The 20,874-nt window shown below is 45.1% G+C and overlaps 2 protein-coding genes and 1 non-coding gene across 6 annotated transcripts in view; 2 read left to right on the top strand and 1 right to left on the bottom strand.

The window, feature by feature from the left end:
• The window catches only part of LOC147871391 (protein argonaute-2-like), a 61,810-nt gene that overhangs the window by 6,927 nt on the left and 34,009 nt on the right, over window positions 1–20,874 (top strand). The window contains exon 1 of one of the 4 annotated variants that reach the window (XM_087361376.1): window positions 17,908–18,880. The exons of 1 other annotated variant lie outside the window; for it this stretch is intronic. The gene's annotated coding sequence lies outside the window, so the exon portion shown is untranslated. Of the gene's footprint in view, window positions 1–17,907; window positions 18,881–20,874 lie in introns of those variants that run through there. 2 more of the 4 variants (XM_087361377.1, XM_087361379.1) reach the window with 2 other exon arrangements.
• On the bottom strand, window positions 1,559–13,628 carry LOC147871393 (kelch-like protein 10). The gene is made up of 7 exons (XM_087361381.1): window positions 13,398–13,628; window positions 10,518–10,705; window positions 7,628–7,879; window positions 6,038–6,314; window positions 4,157–4,393; window positions 2,729–2,898; window positions 1,559–1,893 (listed from the first exon to the last, which is right to left on the bottom strand). Coding segments are annotated over exons 2-7 (1,122 nt in total). The 5' UTR covers window positions 10,703–10,705; window positions 13,398–13,628; the 3' UTR covers window positions 1,559–1,892.
• On the top strand, window positions 18,164–18,270 carry LOC147871392 (U6 spliceosomal RNA). The gene has a single exon (XR_015532433.1). It is a non-coding gene; the product is annotated as a U6 spliceosomal RNA (small nuclear RNA).

Below are 20,874 nucleotides of genomic sequence, written 5' to 3'. Positions count from 1 at the left end.
CTCGGAATCCGGCCGCTTTACTCTCTTCACTGATTCGCTGTAACCTAGGACAGCGCCATACAAACAGCCAGTTTGATATTTCCGCTTCACCCACGCAAATCGCACCGCTCGCACCTAATCGCTCACGAAGGACACCGGGTAAGACTTTGATGAAAGCGGAAGATTGTGGCGATGCTGATGTGTCGAAAGCCAGACACTTCCTGCCCAAGAGAGTGCCTCTGATCAAAGAAACTTAGTCAAAGAGCTTCTTATTAATGCAGTTACAGCTAGCGTCTGATTAGCATTTCCTAGTCATTTACCCTCTGCTTCAACGATTCAGCTCGACCGCAACGTCGCTCTGCCTGCGTTCATTCTACCCCCTTCCTCTCACCCATTTTTCGCGTGCTGTATTCAAGTCCCTGATTAGCAGTAAGAACCTCTGAAACGTCGGTCAGTTTCTACGTCACTACACGGCGCAGCATCCGGAAGATCGCGGTTATCCTCACCGGAAATGATTCACTTCCTAGAGCTTTTCGAAAGTAACGGTTTGTGATTGTACAGTCCTGAACAATAAAAAAAGAAACAAACCATCGATTTTCCTTGTCATCGAAACATGCGACGCGGGATTCGAAGTGGTCCTTGTCAAAATATCTACTGATGACGAAGATCGTGTCGTCGATCACTTCTGCTTTAAATAATCTGAATAGAAGTTCATGTCAGGGATTTCGGTCCACGTGTCTTCTGTAGGGTCGTACTTTTCGGTACTGAGCCGGGATGATGTCCAGTTGCGTCCTCCTGCACACACAAATTCCGTAATAGGCCACAGCATATAAAAAAGCTGCCAAAGGGAACTTATTCTAACCCCATTCAGCGGGGCCCCTCTTGATATTTGTAACTCTGTCACCTGGCCACGAAATGTTTGGTCTTTATGAAGCCACAAGTTTCATTACCTTCTTCACAAAAGTCGGTAGTTGACCTCTTCTCACATACTCTAGATCCTTAAAAACATTTTAATATTATACTTCCTTTTAAGATTATGTATCACAAGTGGTATCTTACTTTCAACATTACCAATTATAACTTTCTAGATGTTTGTATTTCCCGTAACTTCAATGCTTAATCAACGGACTTTACGCTCTTAAAATTTTTCGTAAACGGAAATGCAGCGAAGAAAATTCATTCCCTTTTGCAGTGTTAATATTAGTACGAGGAACGAAATTAAGGATGAAATAGCTAAAATATTATTTTCGTACTTGTAGCATCAGGCAATTGCGCCTGACATCTGTTTTCTGCTTCATGAAACTGCGTACAAAAGTAGCCTTAAATATCAACAAAAGATCCACTGTTCCAAACGGCGATACACAAGCAAGTGACGAAAAGCAAAGACTGCGAAGGGACTGCTTTAAACCATCGGCTTTTTGGGGATAACAGCGCAGCAAACTGAAATCTCCTTGCTAAAAGAACAAAATATTTATCTTCAAAACTGGGACTGTGTGACAAATGAGGCATACCTTAATATAGATACCACAAGAGATTGTTAGTTAGTTAGTTAGTTAGTTAAGTGTTCTTTGTGGAGAATTTAATCGAAACCACGAATCGGGGTTAAAATTATTGACAAACTAACTCTGTGATGACAGGAGGAAAATGCTGTTCATAAAATCTCAGTCACTCTAAGAAAACCAGGAAGACATTTCACAATAGCAATTTCTGTAAGAAGGAGAGAGGAGCATCACTCGGAATGTCCAGAGTTCTCACCCAGGGCGTACAGACAGCCGTGGAACTCGACGCAAGAAAAATCCTCACGTTCAGAAAGCATTGGTGCAACGAACGTCCATTGGTAGGTGTCCGGGTCATAAACTTCCACCGAGTTTAGAGAATTCTGACCATATCTTCCACCAGCGACGTATATTTTGTCTGTAAAACAAATTAGCTATAATTAAAGTGGTCCATGCAGAGCACAGACATGGGACAATCCCTACTTAAATTTGTAAATCTATTAAGTCCCCCTTCGAGTCACAGAAACTGCACAGACACGGCCGTCTCTGTTCTTCTGTTTCTTTGTTTCGAATGGAGACAGTCAGCGTGTCAAAGGAAACGAGTTTAACTGATAAAATTTAACATAAACAGCACAAAGTGCTTTATTAATGCATAATGAAAATGATGGTAAGTTACATCTTCTGTGAAAGGAATTTTATTAAATTTGGTACCGGAGATGTACGGTACGAGCTGCCAAAATTTGCTCTACATTTATAATATTATGTGCTATTAACACGAGATTATTAACCGTCTCAAAAACATATTAAATCTGTATTATTTGAGAGCCAGTTTGATAGTTTGATGGTTGTTTGCACTCAATCCTAGTGCACAATAAAAGGCAGAAGACGACTCACAGGGACAGCTTACGAGAGCAGAAGAAACCATCACGCACTCGGAACTTCAAGCCATTGCAGTCTGTGAAATAACGTAGTCCGTAGGACGTATAAAAGAATTGGTTATTAAAGGATTTTGGGTTAATGGAGTGGGGGAAACTAAGATCAAGTTTAAGAGGAATGCCTTGATGATGAAGGCGTAAAGTTCGTCTGAAACGTCGGCAGAAGGCAAACGACAGAAATTTTCGTACTCCCCGCCGTGAGAACCTCAAATCCTGAGATTCCTTCAACCGTCCTTGCGATATTACACGCGGACAGACAGACAGACGCCTCGCCTTCTGCTCTAATTCACACATTTATATTTAACAGGATTTACGTACCATTCAGCACAGCCGCACTTGCATTGGATCGCCCTGTGTTCATGGGAGCGATCCACGACCACTGGTTTGTCTCGCAGTCGTATCTTTCGGCCGTTCTGTGAATCCGTGTATAATCTCCACCGCCAATGGCGAACACTGAATCTCGCAGAACTGCCACACTTAAATTGCATCTGAAACGAAAAAAGTACACGCTCTGCTATGCTCATTTATTTCTGATGAAGATGCATTTCCTCTCGCAGAACGCAATTGTTCGCTCGTCATTGTTAAATCACAAATTAAAAGGAATTAACAAGCAAGTCATATTCTTAAAACCAACTTTGTCGCAAAAGTCCTCCTACTTATTCACACTTTGCACGATGATCCTGTGTGTGAGTGGTACAATTTTAAATCCCCTGCCCACATTTATATCTTGACTAAGACAGCGACTATCAGCTTTTGAAGAAGGACTGTGCTCCAAGGATTTCCAAAGTTACCAAGCTGAATCTTACCTGCGTTCATTCATAGGCGCCACCTCGCGGCATTTCTTCGTAACAGCGTTGAAGCAGAGACATGAGTCTAAGTCTTTCCTGCCGTCAAAACCTCCGATCACGTAAATGTCGAAACCGACCACTGCCGTGCCATGGTTCATTCGAGGACCGATCGAGTCGATCCCCTCCACCCGCAGGAACGACAGGTAATGGTTTTACGTTTCTTTGGGTCATTCGGTCTACTGATGTGAAGTCCTTACATTAGAGTCCAAGCGACCAACCACCGGAGCAGAGGTACGACCCCCAACAGTGGACCGAAATTGTTACAGCGTGGTGGGTGGCACACGACAAAGACCGTGAGAAATTCACTTGGAGCGAAGGTGGAAACAGGAAGACCCGAGGAGAAGCTCTCGTCAAGTTCGACAGACAAATGTAGAATTAATTTCAGGTTCGTAAGATGGCAAAGACAGATGTTGGTGTTTTGGGTTTTATCGACGCAGAGATGGAGGCAGTACGTCCCCCACCCCACCCCAAAGCTTTCTAATTCACGAGGCGTTACCACGAAGATGGCCGACATCGACGCTGATCAGTGCTTCATTTATTCCGTTGAAATCCACTGACGATCAACGTTGTCTAAAATCAGCAGACAGGTCGCCATGACAGTTGAAGTAGGACGCTTATTGTAAACGGTATTTACGGAAAACTTCTCATCCTTCGTCGATTCCTATTAGAACTTAAATTGTACGTGAGATTCAGAATTTGTGTAATTTATTTATTCTTTTTAATTCATGACTTTGAATCTTTTCTTAAAAAAACGTTTACTGCAATGAAAATAAACGAACACGAAATAAAGAGGCTAAGAGGTCCTTGTAATTAAGTTTAGCAAAAAGGAGGAAAAGTAGTTTTTCTCGGAGGCGTCATTTAACAACCCACGGTAAGAGTAGAATTTTGCGCAACTCACCACAGTCCACCGGTCTGCTCGTGCGTCGTACGCTTCGATCACATCTGTCATTGTTCGGTCGCGACGCCCACCAATAGCAAACAGAATGTCCTGTGGGATTCGCGGGCGGGCAATCCTTGGTGTCACGAGGTCCTTGTCGTCCTTCGGCAACCTTTTCGCGTCGTCCAGGAATTTGAGCGTCTCCGAGATCACGGGTCTGCACGCCTCGTTTTCAGTCACGTAAGGGTGATTTGATACCTGTTGAACAGTTCAATGTGGACCTTATGAACTCTTAGGAAGTGATGTCATGTTCCAATGCAGAGGACATAAGAAATTCACAAATAATTTGGTTCTGAAATCACCGAAATAGACTGTGACATATACAGGAAAATATGTTTTTTGGTTTATGTAACGACGCTCTTAACAAATGCACAGGTTGAGGGGAGAAGCGAAAACAAAGTTAAATCGATCTTAGAGAAAACTATTGAAATGTTTTTCAACCGAAATTTATATACACTTGAGTAATTGTTGCATTTTGAGTTACATTCAAAAATTGTAATTTATTTCTCGTCTCCCCCGTGCGAGATGCACATTCTTTTTGATTCGATAACTTTAATTAGTCGTCAAAATTACGTAACATCGAAAGAAAATTATGACAATTAGTTGCTTCGAGTGTCAAGGGAGGCAACCTTCTGCATGTTGATGGTTGGGTGGAAGGCCCGTCAACACAACAGCGTGGGATCATGGGCTCGATGTCTATTAACAGCCATTGCATGTTTCGACCTTAATTGTTCATCATCAGGTGGTTCTCTTTAATTGTTGGAAAGTAGTAGATACGAATGATAAGTTGTAAAGGCATTTGACGCAGATAACATTTTCATGAATCTGTGCGATTTTTTCACGAATATTCATAAGAGGTGAGTGGCTGAATTCACAGGGCATTTGAGCTTGTATAGAAACTTTTTTCCTCTCGGGTTAAAGAGTATGGTGAAATGGAAGAAGGAATATGGGTGCTTCGTGAGAAGACGTTTAAAATATTAGAATGTTAAATCTGTCTGTGAGTTTGAAGCCCCTCGGGTAATTTACTCTTGAAAGTAGAACAAAGTTTTCTTGCTCCAATTTTCGGATATTTGTTGTCCCTATGTGGTCAATCAGCTGAAGATTATCATGCTAAGTGTTCATCGTCGGAGATGCGTGAAATTGTTATAGCAGCTAAGATACGCTTCTTATGGCAGTAGGATCTTTGGTTAAGTAGAACGCTGCGTCAGAAGACGTGATTTATCAGTTGGGGGATTTTCCTATTCAAGCTGAGTGGACGTTTGAATGCAGTTAACGGTGGAATCCTGTAGTTGAACTGAGACACGTAATCGATCTTAATAAACGCGGAGACTGTAATAAAAAATTGTAGCGCCGACGGACTGTCAAACTTACAGACGATGAATAAAAGGCGATTATTAACTCCAACCACATTTCTGCATAAAAGGACGAATCGAATATTTGTTTTGCACATACACACGCGTATGCGAGCGTGTTACCAGCGGCATTCCACAGGTTGTTATTGTAACCATGGTGACTAAGGGAATCTGCAGATTTCTTACGCAGGAAATTTTACACAGAAGAAGGCATTCAAATCATTGTATAATTTTCACGTTGTTATTGTGAGATTTTAACCAGAATCGGAATTCGTCAACAGATTCCGTTAAAGCTCATCAGTATTAAATCTAATGATCTAATCAGACGTTCTCGAGCTGGATCTGCAGACAGACAGACAGACGGGCTTACACGTGACGAATAAAAAGGCTCACAATTTGCATTAATTAGTTATGAACACGTGTGAATACGGAATTAAAAATGCGGGTTTTACTTCCATTAAACATCCACGATTTCAGGGGCAATACTGACCTCCTTGAAAACTTTTGTGTCCAGACGTCCCAGTCTGACGCCCTTCAAAAGGTCCGCGATGTGACCTTTCCTGTTGTTCGGGTCGTGGTTGATCCACCGGAGAATGCACTCCCACACAACTCTCTCGTCCGTCACGTTCAGTTCCTCGGACTCGATTACCGCTTGCAGCTCCTCTGCAGGCAGTTCCAGCAGTTCTTCGCTCTTCTGAGACACTTCCACGAAGTGGCGCAGAACGAGGCTACGAGCACGAGTCTCAAGGTCGGCGCAGAAGTGAGACCTGCGACAGCGAGGGTAAGAATCGATCTCCTCCGAACTCTGACACATTGAAACACTGCAGGAAGAACTGGATTCTCAAGCATTTGCACACCACAGTATTTCGCCTTCAGTTTTTACCTTAGCCCTTTGAAGCCCAAATGGGCGAGACACGTGGAGAGGCAACGATGAGATACGCTCCGTTTAACCGGAGGAAAATAGAAAGTCCCCAGGCAACGCCCGCTCGTCCTCGTGATAAGGTTATAGGTTGAAACAAGGGCTTGGCGTACGCAAGTGAAGAAGGCAGTGAGATGAGGAGTGTAGAATTTTTAATTCTGGTATTAACCTTGGCGAAACGACGTTTTGGTAATTGTGTTTGTTAATCCAGTGAAACCTCGTGTAACCGGACTATGTGGGGGAACCCCGGGTCGGATGAGCGAGGGAAAAGGGAACGTGGTCATGGAATTGAACAAATACCTAGAGACGCAATACAAATTTTCCTCGGCAGCAGATGATGAGGGCGTTTCGCACGCACAAGCCGATGGTAAAAGTCACTCGTGAGCGCTGTTCGAGGGAGTCCCTGTATTAAAATATTGAATTTATCTGTCATTCTGTTCATCGCATGAACTGGAGGTTCTGGTGTGATTCTGCCGAAGTCAGTTGATTTGCTTGCTGTGATGTCCTGAACAAGAAGGAGTAAGGGTTCAGCACCTACGGGAACCAGCGGGTAGTTTTTCGTCTTTGCCCGATAATAACCAATTCACTAAATATCTTGAAGTGTTCATAATAATCAGCAAAATCAATGAACTGTACCGCGTGGACATCGCTTTAAACACTCTCGCCGATGGAAATCCAATCGCAACCGATCTGGTTGAAATTCGGTCGCTTAATGCGGGAATCGGATAAACGAGGCTCGGTTAACAGAGGTTTTGCTGTATGCAGAAAATGTGGGGGCTGAATGTTGATTTTGGTGTTGGGAGAATTATGTAAGAAGCAAGGAATTCCGCAGAGAAAGAAAGAAAGAAAGAAAGAAAGAAGAAAAGGAATTCGAGAGGAAGACAAATTTAATTGTGACCATGAAATAGGTCATGATTCACGTTCTACGTGGTGAAATTAGTCATCTGCTCGTCATAATAACGATCAAAATATATGCAGTTAAATCAGAACATTTAAATTACAGGCACATTAATATCAACCTGCCAAACTTTATAATTTGCCAAGTCCTCAGTCAGAGACTTTAATCTCAGACCCGGCACTCGGCTGCTGTCTTGAGTAAAGCTGATTCGCTCCAGCGACGAAGGCTGGCGTCACAGCAAATGACAAATGAACATCAATTACCTTGCGAACTGCATGAAGCCGACACAGTTGTCGGCGTCCATCGCGTTCTTGAGGAATTCACAGCAGAGTTTACGAAGGTCCGGAATACACAAGGAGTCAGCCGTTACGAACAGCTGACTCGCGTTTTCGGAGCGGATGTCCACCTCGCGAAAATAAACATAATCTAGTATCTGGGTCATCACATCTGAGCTGACTCCGTGGAGGAGAATCTCAGTCTCCTCACTGGTGTGCTGTGTTGTCTTGAAGAGGTTCCTGAAACGTCACGAAGCATTCGTTAATTTAAACTGATTTCGAGAAAAGGCGAGCAGAAAATTACAAGACAAGCGCATAAAGTTTAAGTTTTATAACCCACGTAGCTAAATAAAAGTATCCTTCTGTCAATGTGGTGGATGAATTATTGTTATCTGAAGACTTAAAAAACTTCCAGAATGTGTAGTAATGGGGCCAGATTAACTGCGAGGGGTTCAAGAGCTTGCGTAGGCTTAACTGAATATAACTTACAAATCGGATGCTGACAGAAAACCGTTTAGGTCAGTACCAGAAAATAACCTGTGAAGAATGCAGGGTAAAATGGCGAGCAGTGACCATTTGTACTATAGAATATTCACCTCGTTTCTTACGTACCCTCGAATCTTCCAAGAAATATCTGAGGTTATAACAACTCCTACAGAAATTTTAAAGCCAAACAATTTTTCAACATACATCGCGGGCCGTATATTCCACTGATTGAACAGTTCGTAATAATTAACTAACTAAGTAACTAGATGGCTTACCGAACCCGAATGTTCATCACCGAATTAACCAAAGCCCTCCACCGGACCCTGTCCTGGGCCAACGAAATCCAGTCTCCTTCAACTCCTATCTCCCATAGATCCCGCCTGAGATTATCCTCCCATCTACGTCTAGGTCTCCCCAGCGGTCTCTTTCCCTCAGGCTTCCCAAATAGTGGACACAATCAACCAGATGGCTTACGGAACCCGAAGGTTCATCACCGAATTAACCAAAGCCCTCCACCGGTCCCTGTCCTGGGCCGACAAACTCCAGTCTCCTTCAACTCCTATCTCCCATAGATCCCGCCTGACATTATCCTCCCATCTACGTCTAGGTCTCCCCAGAGTTCTCTTCCTCTCAGCCTTCCCAAATAGTGGACCCAACCAACCAGATGGCTTACGGAACCCGAAGGTTCATCACCGAATTAACCAAAGCCCTCCACCGGTCCCTGTCCTGGGCCGACAAACTCCAGTCTCCTTCAACTCCCATCTCCCATAGATCCCGCCTGACATTATCCTCCCATCTACGTCTAGGTCTCCCCAGCCGTCTCTTCCCTTCAGGCTTCCTGACCGATACCTGGTGCACACCTCTCGTCCCATCAATGCGCGCTACGTGCCCCGCCCATCTCATTCTTCTCGACTTAATCACCCTGACAATATTGGGGTAGGAGTACAGATTTTTAAGCTCATCATTATGCAGTTTTCTCCACGCCCCATCGTCTTCTCTCCTAGGCCCAAATATCCTCCTCAACACCCGATTCTCAAACACCTGCAATCTGTGTTCCTCCCTCTGAGTGAGAGACCATGTTTCGCACCCATACAAAACAACAGGTAAGATTATTGTTTTGCATACTTTAATTTTCAGGTTCTTAGAAATCAGACCGGAAGCCAAAATATTTTGAACTGAGTAGTAGCGAGTATTTCCGGAATTTAGTCTCCTCCTAACTTCCTCATGAGTGTCATTTTGATTTGTTATTGTTGTTCCCAAATATTTAAACTTTGTAACCCTTTCAAAGGATTTATTAGCCACCCTAAGATAATTTTGCCCGCCTGTCTGCTGACGACGAGATAACAACATGTTCTTAGATTTTTCTGAATTTACTTCTAGCCCCACCTGTCTACTAGCCTCTAGTAAAACTTCTGCGTTCCTCTTTATTGTATTTATATCGTCCCCCAACAAATTAACATCAGCAGCAAATGCCAATAGCTGATGTGTCCCATTCAATTGCAAACCCTCCTGCCTATCATGGACTTTCCTGATGGCATATTCTAGCGCAAAGTTAAAGAGCAAGGGAGACAAAGCATCTCCTTGTTTTAGACCGTTCTTGATGAAGAATGTCTCAGAAACAAATTTACCTACTCGAATTTTGCTACAGGTTTCATTTAAGCACATTTTTATTAGACTCCCTAGCTTCGTTGGTAGAACAGTTCGTAATATGAAATCCATTTGTTCTGTCGAAACATTTTCACTTCTCATTTCAAGAACGCACCAAATCTTTGTTTAAAACTCAAGCAGATTTACGAATCCACAAATTCTCGAACGATTCTCTCCTGCCAATGAAACATTTCTCGCCAAGACATTTGTTACAGTTAATTATATTTCAGACAGAGCAACTCACAGCAGCTTTCAGTGTTCTGGACAATGGCGTGACGAAGGTGCATTACCAACTTGCTTCTGGACTGAGTCGGTCGTCTTTATGTGTTAAAAACAAAACGTTTTGGAAATGGATTCTATTTCTCCCTCCAGATCGATTGACTGTCAGATTGGTACAATCGCACTTAAAAATTAGTACAAAAAACCACGTACGTCTTCTGGGATGTTGTCTCGTAGAAATTATCGAACGTTTCAGAGGTGCTTACTGCCTCCATCATCAAGGAAAGAAGGCAGTAAGTACGTCTGAAATGCCACTCGTTTCTACGGCGCAACGTCCAGAAGATATTCTTCTTCTTCTTCCTCACCGCCGTGAGATTTCATGACAATGAACAAATAACAAAAGACATTCAGCCGTATAAAAATACAGGTTTCGGCATGAAAGGGGATAAAATATTTCACATACGAATTGAGGTCTGTTAAGGCCTTATTTCACGTATTAATCAACTACGTCAGTAAATAAACAAACCTGAAATATGCGCTGTGCATCGACAGAATCACTCTGTGGACTGGGAAGACGCCGCCGTCCTCCGACCTCAACACCGCGTCAGAAAAGAGGTTGCTCTCTCTCAGTTTATTCAGACGGACCAATGCTTTGGTGCATGTGCACCTGTCGCCATCTTGAGAACAGCTGTGACTTTGGTTTGACTCCATCTCCTGAAAAACAGTCGATCGCTGTTACGGGTTTTTCTTCATACTGACGCGTGTGCACATCAACTGGGAGTGACTGAGAGGAAACACGGTACTGAGAAGTATCTGGTCCTGAGGGAGAGTTACTGACAAGAGAATGGCGAAAATTGCATAATATGGAGCTTTATAGATCTCTTCACTAATTAAAAAGTTGTAGGCTCTCAGATCAAGGGTGTTGAGATGGACGGGACATGTAGAACGCATGGCAGAGACAAGAAATGCAACTCTTTAATCGGAAGACCTGAAAATAAAAGGTCATTTGAGAGTCCTCTGCGTTGCTGGGATAATATTAAAATGGATCTTAGAGAAGTGGGGAATGAAGGTGTGGCTTGTGTATGTGGCTTAGAGGCTGAATCTTGGAAAGACGAACACGAAACTTCATGTTTCATAGAATTCGAGATTTGATTACCTAGTTAGATTCTCAAGCACGACTTCGACTCCACGGACTCAGTTTGTTTCTTTGTTACAGAAATGCATGTTGAGATCCAACACAAAATGACAAAGCTCTAAATGTGACATATAACAAACTAATCAGACGGCTTAGGGAACCAGAAGGTTTATCACCGAATTAACCAAAGCCCTCCACCAGACCCTGTCCTGGGCCAACAAAATCCAGTCTCCTTCAACTCCTATCTCCCATAGATCCCGCCTGAGATTATCCTCCCATCTACGTCTAGGTCTCCCCAGCGGTCTCTTCCCCCCAGGCTTCCCAAATAGTGGACCCAACCAACCAGATGGCTTATGGAACCCGAAAGTTCATCACCGAATTAACCAAAGCCCTCCACCGGACCAACAAAATCCAGTCTCCTTCAACTCCTGTCTCCCATAGATCCCGCCTGACATTATCCTCCCATCTACGTCTAGGTCTCCCCAGCGGTCTCTTCCCCTCAGGCTTCCCAAATAGTGGACCAAACCAACCAGATGGCCCACTGAACCCGAAGGTTCATCACCGAACTAACCAAAGCCCTCCACCGGACCCTGTCCTGGGCCGACAAACTCCAGTCTCCTTCAACTCCTATCTCCCATAGATCCCGCCTGAGATTATCCTCCCATCTACGTCTAGGTCTCCCCAGCGGTCTCTTCCCCTCAGGCTTCCCAAATAGTGGACCCAACCGACCAGATGGCTTACCGAACAAGAAGGTTCATCACCGAATTAACCAAAGCCCTCCACCGGTCCCTGTCCTGGGCCAACAAAATCCAGTCTCCTTCAACTCCTATCTCCCATAGATCCCGCCTGAGATTATCCTCCCATCTACGTCTAGGTCTCCCCAGAGGTCTCTTTCCCTCAGGCTTCCCAAATAGTGGACCCAACCAACCAGATGGCTTACAGAACAAGAAGGTTCATCACCGAATTAACCAAAGCCCTCCACCGGTCCCTGTCCTGGGCCAGCAAAATCCAGTCTCCTTCAACTCCTATCTCCCATAGATCCCGCCTGAGATTATCCTTCCATCTACGTCTAGGTCTCCCCAGAGGTCTCTTCCTCTCAGGCTTCCCAAATAGTGGACCCAACCAACCAGATGGCTTACCGAACAAGAAAGTTCATCACCGAATTAACCAAAGCCCTCCACCGGTCCCTGTCCTGGGCCAACAAAATCCAGTCTCCTTCAACTCCTATCTCCCATAGATCCCGCCTGACATTATCCTCCCATCTACGTCTAGGTCTCCCCAGAGGTCTCTTTCCCTCAGGCTTCCCAAATAGTGGACCCAACCAACCAGATGGCTTACAGAACAAGAAGGTTCATCACCGAATTAACCAAAGCCCTCCACCGGTCCCTGTCCTGGGCCAGCAAAATCCAGTCTCCTTCAACTCCTATCTCCCATAGATCCCGCCTGAGATTATCCTTCCATCTACGTCTAGGTCTCCCCAGAGGTCTCTTCCTCTCAGGCTTCCCAAATAGTGGACCCAACCAACCAGATGGCTTACCGAACAAGAAAGTTCATCACCGAATTAACCAAAGCCCTCCACCGGTCCCTGTCCTGGGCCGACAAACTCCAGTCTCCTTCAACTCCTATCTCCCATAGATCCCGCCTGACATTATCCTCCCATCTACGTCTAGGTCTCCCCAGAGTTCTCTTCCTCTCAGCCTTCCCAAATAGTGGACCCAACCAACCAGATGGCTTACGGAACCCGAAGGTTCATCACCGAATTAACCAAAGCCCTCCACCGGTCCCTGTCCTGGGCCGACAAACTCCAGTCTCCTTCAACTCCCATCTCCCATAGATCCCGCCTGACATTATCCTCCCATCTACGTCTAGGTCTCCCCAGAGGTCTCTTCCTCTCAGGCTTCCCAAATAGTGGACCCAACCAACCAGATGGCTTACAGAACAAGAAGGTTCATCACCGAATTAACCAAAGCCCTCCACCGGACCCTGTCTTGGGCCAACAAAATCCAGTCTCCTTCAACTCCTATCTCCCGTAGATCCCGCCTGACATTATCCTCCCATCTACGTCTAGGTCTCCCCAGCGGTCTCTTCCCTTCAGGTTTCCCGACCAGTACCCGGTGCACACCTCTCGCCCCATCCATGCGCGCTATATGCCCAGCCCATCTCATTCTTCTCTAACTAAGGGCAGATTCCTGCGCAAGCGCAATACATCGTCCTTTGCTACAATTGCAAATAATATAAAAACAATAATAAAAATTTATAGGAATCGCTTACCTCAAACTTTGTTCAATTGTAAGAGACCACGACGTCCACCGGCAATTATCAATTTAATCAAAAATAAAATGGAGTATCACAGATTTCTTAATAATTCTTTTATAAGAAAAGTACTTCTGATATTCTAAAAGGATTTAACAGCACAAAATTATCTTCTCTACGACGCACTTTTTCTACAAGCGATTCACAGCTCAGCTCTTTCCACACTAACGATAGCGGATTGTTGACGGCGATAATGAAACACAACAATGCCGAGTAAACAGATGACGTAACAATTAGTTTCGTAGGTAAAAGAACGGAGTGCAATACGGTTCATTCGGGCTATTTTACTGCATGTATAAGAAACGAGAAAAGAGCCTTACGGCATGCTCAGGCAAGATTGTTGCAGGCGTGGGTTAGAAATTCGAATAATTGTTCTTACATTGTTGTAGACGCAGGTGTTCATATAAAAGCTGACCATTGTCGGGCAACCAAGGGCAACCGAGGGCGACCGATGTTCAGCAGGCCAGCCGAGGCCGTCCCCAAAAGACGGCCAAGTCGGCACAACGAGTGGTTAGACTACTCGGCTACCCTGACTGAGGTTTTCCGTGCTTTTCCTCAGTTGTAAGGCGAATGCCAGGGTATAACTTAATAGGGGCACGGCCCGCCACCCCCACCCCGATCACGGAGGCCATCAGCTGAAGTGATCTTCCCCCCATGCCGCAGCGGCCTTCAGCCGAAACGGCCCCTCCCTCTCTGGGTTCAAACCCCGGAGATCCAACCAACCAAATTCCTTTGGACAACTTGCCTGACGGGATGACCTCCCATCAGCAGCAACGGATCCCAGTTTGAATGGTCGAGGCTCCAGCCACGACGTAACCCTGTTAGCGATAGCAAAATTTCCGTTTCTTATATTAAGACTGTTTACCATTTCCAGCAATGCGCCTTGTGCGCAGGAATGGTTTCACCTAGGTAGGGACGATGCTTGCGCTTGCGCAGGCCTCCGCCCTCAGTTAGCTTTTTTGGTTGGTTTGGTTGGTTTTCATTGCAGGGCGGAATTCTCTCCCCTGTGCTCTTCAGTCTGTATGTCAACGACATACCCACACCGTCCCGCCACGTCGAGTTAGCACAATACGCGGACGACACGGCTCTAGTAGTCACGTCCCGTAGCCCAACGCTTCTCGTCAGGTATCTGGAGACCTACCTCAGTAGACTTGAGCTCTGGCTCAGGGCCTGGAGGATTGCTATCAACGTCTCGAAGAGCACCGCGGTTCTCTTCATTTCCGCGAGAAGACACATCCAACAGCCCCGAGCAGTGCAGTTCCTCGGACAGCCGATCCAATGGGTCAAAACAGCACAGTATCTGGGGGTCACCCTTGACGCCGGGCTTACTTGGTCGGCGCACGTCAACCAAGTGGGAAAGAAGGCAGCGCAACGATTAGGTGTGCTAGGCCCGCTTATCAATAGGAGAAGTGGCCTGTCAATCAGGAACGGTGTACTACTCTATAAGCAGCTCATCCGTCCCATAATGGATTACGCATGCCCGATCTGGAGGTCAGCTGCCCACAGCCACGTCCAGAAGCTGCAAGTTCTGCAATCCAAGTGTCTTCGAATTGTTACTAACGCGCCCTGGTACGTTAGTAACAGGCAAATACATGAGGATCTGGGGGTCCCTTTCTTTGCCGACCACATCAGAGCACTAACTGAGAGGTTTGACTCGAGGTTAGCTGGTGTGGGGAACCCCTTAGTTCGGCAACTCGGAAGACACTCGTGCCGAATGAGGGCTGCCAGAGTTCACCCAAGGGCAACCGAGGGCGACTGATGTTCAGCAGGCCAGCCGAAGCCATCCCCAAAAGACGGCCAAGTCAGCACAACGAGTGGTTAGACTACTCGGCTACCCTGACTGAGGTTTTTCGTGCTTTCCTCAGTTGTAAGGCGAATGCCAGGGTATAACTTAATAGGGGCACGGCCCGCCACCCTTCCCCCCGATCATGGAGGCCATCAGCTGAAGTGATCTTCCCCCCATGCCGCAGAGGCCTTCAGCCGAAACGGCCCCTCCCTCTCTGGGTTCATACCCCAGAGACCCAACCAACCAAATTCCTTCGACAACTTGCCTGACAGGATAACCTCCCATCAGCAGCAACAAATCCCAGTTTGAATGGTCGAGGCTCCCGCCACGACGAAACCCCGTTAGCGTTAGCAAAATTTCCGTTCTTATATTACGACCGTTTACCATTTCCAGCAATGCGTCTTGTGCGCAGGAATGGTTTCACCTAGGTAGGGACGATGCTTGCGCTTGCGCAGGCCTCTGCCCTCAGTTAGCTTCTTTGGTTGGTTGGTTGGTTTCCATATTTTCCTCGGACAGCCGATCCAATGGGTCAAAACAGCGCAGTATCTGGGGGTCTCCCTTGACGCCGGGCTTACTTGGTCGGCGCACGTCAACCAAGTGGGAAAGAAGGCGGCGCAACGATTAGGTGTGCTAGGCCCGCTTATCAATAGGAGAAGTGGCCTGTCAATCAGGAACGGTGTACTACTCTATAAGCAGCTCATCCGTCCCATAATGGATTACGCATGCCCGATCTGGAGGTCAGCTGCCCGCACCCACGTCCGGAAGCTGCAAGTTCTGCAATCCAAGTGTCTTCGCATTGTTACTAACGCGCCCTGGTACGTTAGTAACAGGCAAATACATGAGGATCTGGGGGTCCCTTTCTTTGCCGACCACATCAGAGCACTGACCGAGAGGTTTGACTCGAGGTTAGCTGGTGTGGGGAACCCCTTAGTTCGGCAACTCGGAAGGCACTCGTGCCGAATGAGGGCTGCCAGAGGTCGCATAAGGGCAACCGAGGGCGACTGATGTTCAGCAGGCCAGCCGAGGCCGTCCCCGAAAGACGGCCAAGTCAGCACAACGAGTGGTTAGACTACTCGGCTACCCTGACTGAGGTTTTCCGTGCTTTCCTCAGTTGTAAGGCGAATGCCAGGGTATAACTTAATAGGGGCACGGCCCGCCACCCTTCCCCCCGATCATGGAGGCCATCAGCTGAAGTGATCTTCCCCCCATGCCGCAGAGGCCTTCAGCCGAAACGGCCCCTCCCTCTCTGGGTTCATACCCCAGAGACCCAACCAACCAAATTCCTTCGACAACTTGCCTGACGGGATAACCTCCCATCAGCAGCAACAGATCCCAGTTTGAATGGTCGAGGCTCCCGCCACGACGAAACCCCGTTAGCGTTAGCAAAATTTCCGTTCTTATATTACGACCGTTTACCATTTCCAGCAATGCGTCTTGTGCGCAGGAATGGTTTCACCTAGGTAGGGACGATGCTTGCGCTTGCGCAGGCCTCTGCCCTCAGTTAGCTTCTTTGGTTGGTTGTTCCATATTTACAGGAAGTGATCTTCCCCCCATGCCGAAGAGGCCTTCAACCGAAACGGCCCCTCCCTCTCTGGGTTCATACCCCAGAGACCCAACCAACCAAATTCCTTCGACAACTTGCCTGACGGGATAACCTCCCATCAGCAGCAACAGATCCGAGTTTGAATGGTCGAGGCTCCCGCCATGACGAAACCCCGTTAGCGTTAGCAAAATTTCCGTTCTTATATTAAGACCGTTTACCATTTCCAGCAATGCGTCTTGTGCGCAGGAATGGTTTCACCTAGGTAGGGACGATGCTTGCGCTTGCGCAGGCCTCCGCCCTCAGTTAGCTTCTTTGGTTGGTTGGTTGGTTGTTCCATATTTACAGGAAGTGATCTTCCCCCCATGCCGAAGAGGCCTTCAGCCGAAACGGCCCCTCCCTCTCTGGGTTCATACCCCAGAGACCCAACCAACCAAATTCCTTCGACAACTTGCCTGACGGGATAACCTCCCATCAGCAGCAACAGATCCGAGTTTGAATGGTCGAGGCTCCCGCCATGACGAAACCCCGTTAGCGTTAGCAAAATTTCCGTTCTTATATTAAGACCGTTTACCATTTCCAGCAATGCGTCTTGTGCGCAGGAATGGTTTCACCTAGGTAGGGACGATGCTTGCGCTTGCGCAGGCCTCCGCCCTCAGTTAGCTTCTTTGGTTGGTTGGTTGGTCCATATTTACACATTGTTGGTAGTTGAGAAAAATTACTCTAACTTATAATTTGGTTACATTCAATCATAAATTTAAAAAGTGAATAATTAATATTAAATGTGTTCTTTATCAGAAATATATAAATGTAAAAATAATGAGAAAGAATTGAAATTTCATTTTCCTTTACTTAAAAATAACTTCGAGTTTTATTATACTTGATTAATTTTAAAAATAATTTTTCAAGGCCCCCATAACCCCTGCGCCAGGGAAAATGCTTCCGGGGGCCGCATGCGGCCTGCGGGACACATGTTTCTATGTTCTGGAGTAGGCAATGGAATGGTAGATCTCTCTTTTCAAGGAGGCTGACAAGGGAATGGTCCATTTGGTCATGCCGAAACCTAACCTGAAATTTTGCTTATCTACAGTATACTGACTGAGCTATCCCGGCTCATATGTGAGTATAGATTACGTACATTCACAAAATAAGAGAATTTCAGTCACCCAAAAATGGTCACGACAAAGTGTTGTCACTTCAGTGACACAACTCACAGAAATTAAGAGGGTAAAATCTCAAATGGGATATTCTGTAGGGGAAAAGTACAGAATACTTTTTCACAAAATTATTGAGAACGAAATCAGTCATCTGTCGTCTTCTCTCTGAAGCAGTGAAACATTTAATCTTCCAGTTTCCTAAATATGTAGATTAAATTATCCAATGGCAGTAGCTCGAGTGGCAGTCACTCCGTCACTATATCGTGTAACATTGCAGTAATATGGGGAAGATTAGCGTGGCCCCTGCACAAGGATTACGCGCAAGATCGTGAAGTGTTTCATAATTTTAACTTATTCTTAAAACATCCCAATGTCTACAGTTTAGCATTTCACAACAACAAATGTAACTTTTAATGGATTTTGTTAGGTGAACGTTCCTTGCAGTAAGTTTAAAACACTGACCAATGAATGAGAGCCTGAGTGACATACTAGTGTCCTTTCCGTTTCATGACTTAGAATCATCCTACATCATCTTGTTCATAATATTCCTCAGTCCTAGGAAATTCCAGGATAACACCTTAAAGTAGGCCACACCTGCTGCCTCTCCCATCCCAGACGTCTTTTCCTCAGAAATTTTCACACCTCCACAAATTACCTGGACGTCCAGATTATTGAGTATTTAGAATTGCCCCATTTTCATAACGGTCTGTTTTGGTCTCACTATTAATTAATCCATTTTTCCTGCAGCGCAGAATGTGTAGCTCTTATCGGCACTGTGCACAGTGAAAAATCTTCCTTATATTTAATTAACATGGAGCAGAGTTCTTTTTAGTAACTAATAATTCCTCAGGCAGTGAAGGAATTTTATTCTTCTACAGCACCAAAAGATTCATTGCTACATTAACATATCCTGCCTTCACCCACATGAATCCAGTACAAATCTTCACACCCTGTAATGGTAAGATGCATTTTAATATTGTCCATCTGTTTATATCTAGGTTTCGTATGTTCTCTTCACTTCAGGTATTGTAACTAAAAGATTGTGAGCATTTTTGTCTTTCCCATGCATCCTCTATTCCCCTAGCCATATCTTCTTTTTTGATTTCATCAGAAACAATTTTTGATGAAGGGTATGAGTTAGGAAGGCTCTCGTGATGAGTTTTCTCCAACCTAATATTTCTTTCTCTTAGGTCCAAGTGTTCTCTTCAGCAACCTGTTCATAAAGACCCTAAACCTGTGCTAGTTTCTTAATGTAAGAGACAAGTCTCTCGCCCATACAGTCCACGACTGTAATCTTGTGACTTGTGGGGTGAGGAAGTGGGGTGAAGGAGGAGAGATAGCGTTTGCCTTTAACGCTACCGACTTCCTGCATTCCTTGCAAGTCTCAGGATTACAGTCGTGGACCGTAAGACCAATTTCTAATACTTTTAATATTCTATATTTATAGACAGGAGACAGCAAAAGAAAATTTGCTGGAATGAATTGTAGCGAGAAGTCTCCAAACTTAATCGACTCTAAATTTTTCAAGATTATAACTTAAATATATGATTTGAAGCTTTAGCGGCAACTGAACTCAAGAAAACCCTCTCTGGCCAGCAACTGTATCGATTGGTCTAAAGAAATCCACGTTTTTGGGAACCCTCCACGTAATCAAGGACCTGTTGTGACTGGGTACCTTAAAAGCTCCCTATATATATATATATATATATATCTGCCCAGAACCAGTATTCGTGGCTGGGCACTGGTCAGTAAGAGACAATAGGTGCAGTCAAGTACTTTCTTTGCTTTTCTTTGGCATTGCACTGGGCTGCTTGGCACAGGATGTGTTCCCGCCTCAGGGTGATATCTCTGATACTACTGAAATTACTGGGGTGCAGTTGGATTTGTATTGTGGTCCACATGCCCTGTTGCTTTTCCAGTGTAGAGATGCTGTGGTCTACTATAGTGGTCTGTGTGGCTGAGACATATGTGTCCCATATTCTGTTTGATTTTGGTCACAGTGATTCTACCACGCTGACATGCAAATATTTTGTCACATCTGCAGGGGATTGAGTATCTTCGGACCTCAATTGAATGTTGTACTTGGCTGTAATATGTTTGATCGTGATATTGTATTTAGCTGAACTTATTTTTGACAGATTGCCTTTGTGATACACCAGTTGGGTACTCCTGCTGCAGCTGTAGTTTGTGCTTCAAATGTAGGGTGTGATTGATGTCATGCTTACTATATCCATTTTGCTGTAAGTCCTTCTGTATGTGTTGAATTTTGCCCTGAAAGCTTCCAGCATCAGAGGTTGTTCTCACACGCTGGATAAGTGTAGTTACTACTGCCCCATTTTAGGCTGGATGATGTTTAGACTACATGTAGGTGTAGATCTGTGTGTGTAGGTTTTCTGTACACATTATGTCCAAGTGAACAATCTGGCTTCTTGCTTATTGTGACATCTAAGAATGGAAGTGACTAGTTCTGCTCAATCTCCATGATGAACCTAATATTTAAATGTATGTAGTTTATATGTTTTAGAAGCTCCTAGAGCTCTTCTATTCCATGAGACCATGCAAAATATTTGTCATCCACGTACGTGTACAGTGTGCTGGTTTCTTTACTCCTGAAGCTATTGCTTTACTCCTCCCACTAGCTCCCATTGGCAAGAGTCCATCCATTAATACTGATTCCGGGCATGCGTACATAGGGTATGTTAAAGGTATCCAGTCACACCAGATCCTTAAAATCTGATGGTTTGGGAGTGTATTATTTAAATAAGCATCCTGGACATTATCCATCTTTGTAATATAATTAAAACATGATATTTTGGAGTCTGAAATCTGTATCCATCCTTAGACCATTTTTGCATAGGTTTAAATGGTAAATATGTTGCCTTATAAACTGTGTTTCAAAATTTCTGTGTGGTTCATATACCGAGAGCAATTGGAAATAGATAATAAACTATA

Source organism: Zootermopsis nevadensis, unplaced genomic scaffold (genome assembly GCF_977971745.1).
Source record: "Zootermopsis nevadensis isolate Lab colony 2312 unplaced genomic scaffold, Znev_1.0 Znev_ptg000057l, whole genome shotgun sequence".
NCBI classification, from domain to species: domain Eukaryota; kingdom Metazoa; phylum Arthropoda; class Insecta; order Blattodea; family Termopsidae; genus Zootermopsis; species Zootermopsis nevadensis.
Note: the sequence above shows the minus strand (reverse complement) of the source record. Positions and strands in the feature narration are given on the sequence as shown.

Bases quoted from the DNA above. Each gene is read 5' to 3' on its own strand.
- LOC147871393 (XM_087361381.1), bottom strand. From the start codon at position 10,702: ATGGAGTCAAACCAAAGTCACAGCTGTTCTCAAGATGGCGACAGGTGC. The intron at 7,880-10,517 runs GTTTGTTTATTT...GTGACGTTTCAG, and splicing joins ATGCACAGCGCATATTTCAG to GAACCTCTTCAAGACAACAC. The intron at 2,899-4,156 runs GTGAGTTGCGCA...TTTTCGTTTCAG, and splicing joins GAGCAGACCGGTGGACTGTG to ATGCAATTTAAGTGTGGCAG.